The 4,854-nt window shown below is 44.4% G+C and overlaps 1 protein-coding gene across 2 annotated transcripts in view; it reads right to left on the reverse strand.

Moving 5' to 3' along the window:
* brinp3a.1 (bone morphogenetic protein/retinoic acid inducible neural-specific 3a, tandem duplicate 1) overlaps positions 1 to 3,800 on the reverse strand; it is a 48,747-nt gene extending 44,947 nt beyond the window's left edge. Inside the window, exons 1-2 of one of the 2 annotated variants that reach the window (XM_032526364.1) lie at positions 3,187 to 3,800; positions 2,569 to 2,876 (exon numbers count right to left, since the gene is read on the reverse strand). In XM_032526364.1, the coding sequence (XP_032382255.1) occupies positions 2,569 to 2,822 (254 nt within the window). In that variant the 5' untranslated portion in view covers positions 2,823 to 2,876; positions 3,187 to 3,800. Of the gene's footprint in view, positions 1 to 2,568; positions 2,880 to 3,186 lie in introns of both variants that reach the window. The other variant, XM_032526363.1, reaches the window with a different exon arrangement.
* Positions 3,801 to 4,854: the final 1,054 nt, after the last annotated feature.

A 4,854-nucleotide genomic window follows, 5' to 3' on the forward strand; every position in this document is an offset into this window, starting at 1 on the left:
TTTTTTTTTTTAAAGAATATTCTTTTGGGGCATTTTCAGCCATTTTGACAGAAAAGCTTAAGGCATGAAAGGGGAGAGAGAGGGGTGGGGGGGAATGACATGCAGCAAAGTGCCGCAGGTCAGAGTCAAACCCGAGCCCGCTGCATCAAGGAATAAACCTCTTTATTGGGTGCCTGCTCTACCAACTGAGCTATACGGGCGCCCGGCCCATTGCATTTTACCGGTACTTAACTTGCAGCCTTGACTGCTCAGCGATGGATGGCGGTGCTTCGGGTGCAAGGTATTTAAAGCCTAAAGAGACTTGCTTTTCAAGGCAAAGGAAGCAAATGACAATGCAGGAATTGCCTTCCACTTTTCAATAAACTGATATTTTTCCCCTTCACTTGAGTTTGATTTTTTTCTCTAATTAGTCAGCTTACTTTTCTTTAGAGAAAACGGAAAAGGCCACTGTAGCTCAAGGGGAAAGGAGAGTTGTGGACTTGTCAAGTTTGCATTTCTGGATGTTTGCTGATAGAGGTCAGTAGTCATACTGTAGGTTACAGAAGGCAAAAAAAAAAATGGTTGAGTGCTATAGTTTTGGAAATGAAAGTGGTCAGACAATCCCCATGTGAGTTTTAGGTAAACTGCAAATATTCTGTATGCAAATATCTGTTTGACTTTAGTGCTAAGGGTGGGGTACGAAGACAAAAACACAGGAGGGGAGAAAGGGAGGTATAGAGACATTGCGAGAGACAGAAAGAAAAGGCCAGCAGAAAGGCAGCGAATGAGGAAGTGATGGATGTGAGGAAGCCAACAGCGCTACATTCTCTATCTTTGCCTGGCATTGTCACCCCTGTCAGCTGCTAAATGCCAGTGTCAGTCAAACTTCTGTTCAGCTGGACTCAGCCGCTCTACTTCACGGCTGCGGATGCTCCGCTAGCGTCGCTCTCGTCAACACTTTCCTGGCACAGAACAGCCACTTATACAGCCACTTAAGTATGCACGCCCAATTGCGGGCACCTTATTGTAGTTGTCGTTTGAAAACAGTACATCCAGAAACCCCTCCCCAAAATTGATGCAACTCCACATGAAAAATGCATTTTTTCTTTTTTTTAAAGGTTTGACTATAGATCATTGAAGTTTATTCTATTCTCTAGAGGACCCCAACAACCTGAAGTCAAAAAATCTAAGTATGCAAAATACACTTATAAAATAAACATGTACTGTATATAACACACACACACATAAACACACACGCGCACACAGTCTTTCGCACTATCTTTGTGGGGACCTGTCACTGACGTAATGCATTCCCCAGCCCCTTACCCTAACCTTATCCATCACAACTAAATGCCTACCCTTAACCCTTACCCTCACCCTCACCATAACCTAATTCTAAACCTAATCCTAAAACCTAGACTTAACCCTCAAACAGTTGTGGGGTGCAGCATTTTGGCCCCACAAATCTGTCAGGACCCCACAAGTATACTGTTAAACAAGAACACACACTTTGCCGGGCTTACTGCCTTAAACAGACACTGAACAACCACCTAAAATAATGAGTCTGAGTTTGGGTGTTAGGATGAAATGCTTCAGAACCTAAAAAGAATAAAACTTGGGATATACCAGTAGAATCACACACCCACGCTTACACAGACTTACAAATGAAGAAAGCTTGCAGAGTACAGTTGAGGTTTGCAGCTGTTACAGTATGGTTTGCTTGTGTACTGTACGCAGCCAACATCATTCACTTTATATGGCTGATAAACTTTGGTGGAATTGTGAAATGACAAAATCATCATGCTTTCTCTTTAAATGCAAGATTGATAATTGTGTTATTTAAAAAAAAACGTTTGAAACAGCATGCATGTTGTATACTTTGTCATGCTGTATATCTGATTGACAACAAAATGGACAACTATCTAAAATTCTGTAAATTCATACGTGGGAGTTTGCAACCTGAAGAAAAACGTCCTCGTAACAAGCTTTAAAGCAATACCCTGCTGCTTCTATAAAAGAAATGACTATACTTCACACCCCACACGTCTGAAGCCATCCTGTCTACCCACTGTCACACATCAACAGGCTCAGTCAGATATCTGTTACATCCCGCTGTTTTGCCCAAACCCTCCTGCGGTATCTCCACTTTAAGTTTCCACTGATATGCTGCTTTCTGTGGGTTTGTATCATACTCAAACCATATGTCTCTGCTGCCCACATAAAGAGAAAGCAGCCAGTCACACCCAGAGAAGGTTGCATATGTATAGAACACATGCAGAGAGCTTTTATTTGTATGTAAAACTCCACTATGTAATCGTGTCAATGCATCATCCCACACTTTGCCACCTACTCAATCTGCATCTTTTATAGACAAAAAAAGTATTATGTGATCTATTGCTATATGCTTTTCTAAAGATCCTGTAAAAAATGCCTTTTCTCTTCCAAGTGAGACTACAAGAAGGCTTAAAAGAAATTGCACAACATGCTCTGCATTTGGTCCATTTCACAAACAACCTTCCCCACAGGCATCTGAGCTTGGCAGACCATGCAGACAGTCATCCCTGGCCCCAGCTGTCCACTGTCTCTCACCTGTATATCTTGTACTTGGTGGTGAATCCTTGCTGGTAGCGCTCTGTGAAATCGACAAACTCCTGGGAGTGGTGAAAAGCTCCCTTGTCCGACAGGAGCCAGCCCAGTGGCCCGGTGGAGCCGCTGAAGCCAGCTCCGACAGGGTCCGCCGCCCTGGCCCCTACTGACACCCAGCTCTGGAGCAGGCTTAATGTTAACCACTTCCATAGAAACATGAGGGCCGTCAGTCTAATGGAGATGCACGGGCCACTCATGCTGCTTCCCCCGGCCCCGGTGACTCCTCATTCTCCCTGCACTCCGGATGAGTCCTGCTGGAAGGAGGAAGCAGAGGAAGAGGGAGAGGAGTTGAAGCAGAGAACAATATGGTTGTAATTCGGTTTGGGCGTGAGTGGGATAAAGATGGACTGAGAGCTGCATTTCTCCAGTATTGATGGGTCATAAATTATGGCGAAGGGTCACTATAGTTTTAGAGGTTAGAGTATGTACAGTGCGAGTGCGTAATGCACATAATAAAGCAAATACTATATATTTTATTTCATGTATATTTACTTTAAATTGGATGCTAGAAAAGTGTCAACGTGTACAGTTCCGTTAATTTTTTAATAGGACGATTTGTACCTTATTCTGTAAGTGTTGTGGTCCGTGAGTGGTCGGAATTAGTCTACGCAAAATCCCCTGATAGGACCGTGAAGTTGGGTTCTGTTCAGCGCACAGACGTGGCGACATTGGAAAAAGACTTTCTCGCGGAGGATTATCGCCACAAATGTAAACAGACGCACAATTAGGGTCAGCGCAACTTGAACGAAACACAAGATGACATCCAACCTCCTCCGAGCTCGCTCTTCTCCTCTTTTTTCAGTGGCACATATTTCCAGCGGAGAGCCTCAGACGACGCGCAGTAAGTACTGTAGGTCCAATCGAACGGAGTGACCGATGAGCGGACACGATGCCTCTGGTGCGCACAGGGTCAAACCTTCCAGGTAGAAGCCAGTAGGTTTTGGAGTCAATGAATGTGCGGGGAGAGAGGGAGGGGGGGACAAAATGACCACCTGCATGTGAGGCGCGTCGCTAAAGCTGCTGCCCTAACTCATTTCTGCTCTGTATTGGAGAGACGCGCTCGGAGCGCATGCAGGGCGCACGGAAAGCTGCTGACGGTGCCTGGACTCCCAGCGCACTGAATGTGTGAATGGCATTCGCGGCTCGCTCGCTCTCTCTCTCTCTCTCTCTCTCTCTCTCTCTCTCTCTCTCTCTCTCTCTCTCTCTCTCTCCCCCTCTATACAACCGCAATTCAATATATTCCAGCAGCGAGCACACTCTTGGTTGGCTAAGACGTAACTGAAGGAAGTGAGTAGGAGGTGTTCGGGGGGAGAGAAAAAAGCAGGATGGAGAGAAAAAAGGAAGTCGGGCAAAAAAAAAAAAGCAGCAGATGTCAACTTTTAGTAAGTCGACTGCCATTTCTGAATTCTATTTAATTCTGCGAATAGATTTAGAATGGCACACTCCATTTGTAATTACAAAAAAACATAATTATCAAGGAAAGGAAACGGAAACAATATAGCATATATTTGGGAACATTTGAGGAAAAGTAGAGAATTCATCGCATTGTGGTTTGATAAATTAACATTCTAGGACTCTAATAGATGTATAATCAATCTGCTAATAGCAGATTGTAAAAGAAAGTACGGAGATTATGATCATTGTGTAAATGAATCTTAATAAGTAGTTTGAATAATTTAATAATAAGTTAAACAATGGTGGTGATGATGATGACGATCATAAGGAGAAGCGAAGGGTGTATTCAGCCTCCCTGCAGTTATTCTCGTTATCTCCTTTACCCTCTTCCTCCTTCTCCTTTCTTCCTGCAGAGCAATCATCACTTTCACCATCAGCAAACTTAATTAGATCTGCTCTATCCCGGCTCTATCCGCGCGCCTGTGCGTCGGACACTGAGCGTGGATCAGAGAGGCAGGGAGCAGGCGAATGAAGGGAGGGATATGTGCTGCCTTTCAGCTTTTCTGCAGACGTTCAAAGGGAGGTTTTATACAGGGATTGGATTAGAGAAATGAACACCATTGAGTCGCGAGATTCACTGGCTCTCAAACTCAAAGAGAAACTGAAATCCCGTGGCATGGCAACTCGCAGATTCTGGAGTGAAAGAATGAGTTGATTTGTCACGGTTTCATCATCATGTCTCGGGATTGGGTGGCTTTTCTTCTGACCCTGCCTTGCAGCCATGATGACTTGTGAAGGACAACTACCTAATAGGAACATACGTGCCCGGTCTAT

The sequence above is a fragment of the Etheostoma spectabile genome, chromosome 9 (genome assembly GCF_008692095.1).
Source record: "Etheostoma spectabile isolate EspeVRDwgs_2016 chromosome 9, UIUC_Espe_1.0, whole genome shotgun sequence".
In the NCBI taxonomy this organism is placed as follows: Eukaryota; Metazoa; Chordata; class Actinopteri; order Perciformes; family Percidae; genus Etheostoma; species Etheostoma spectabile.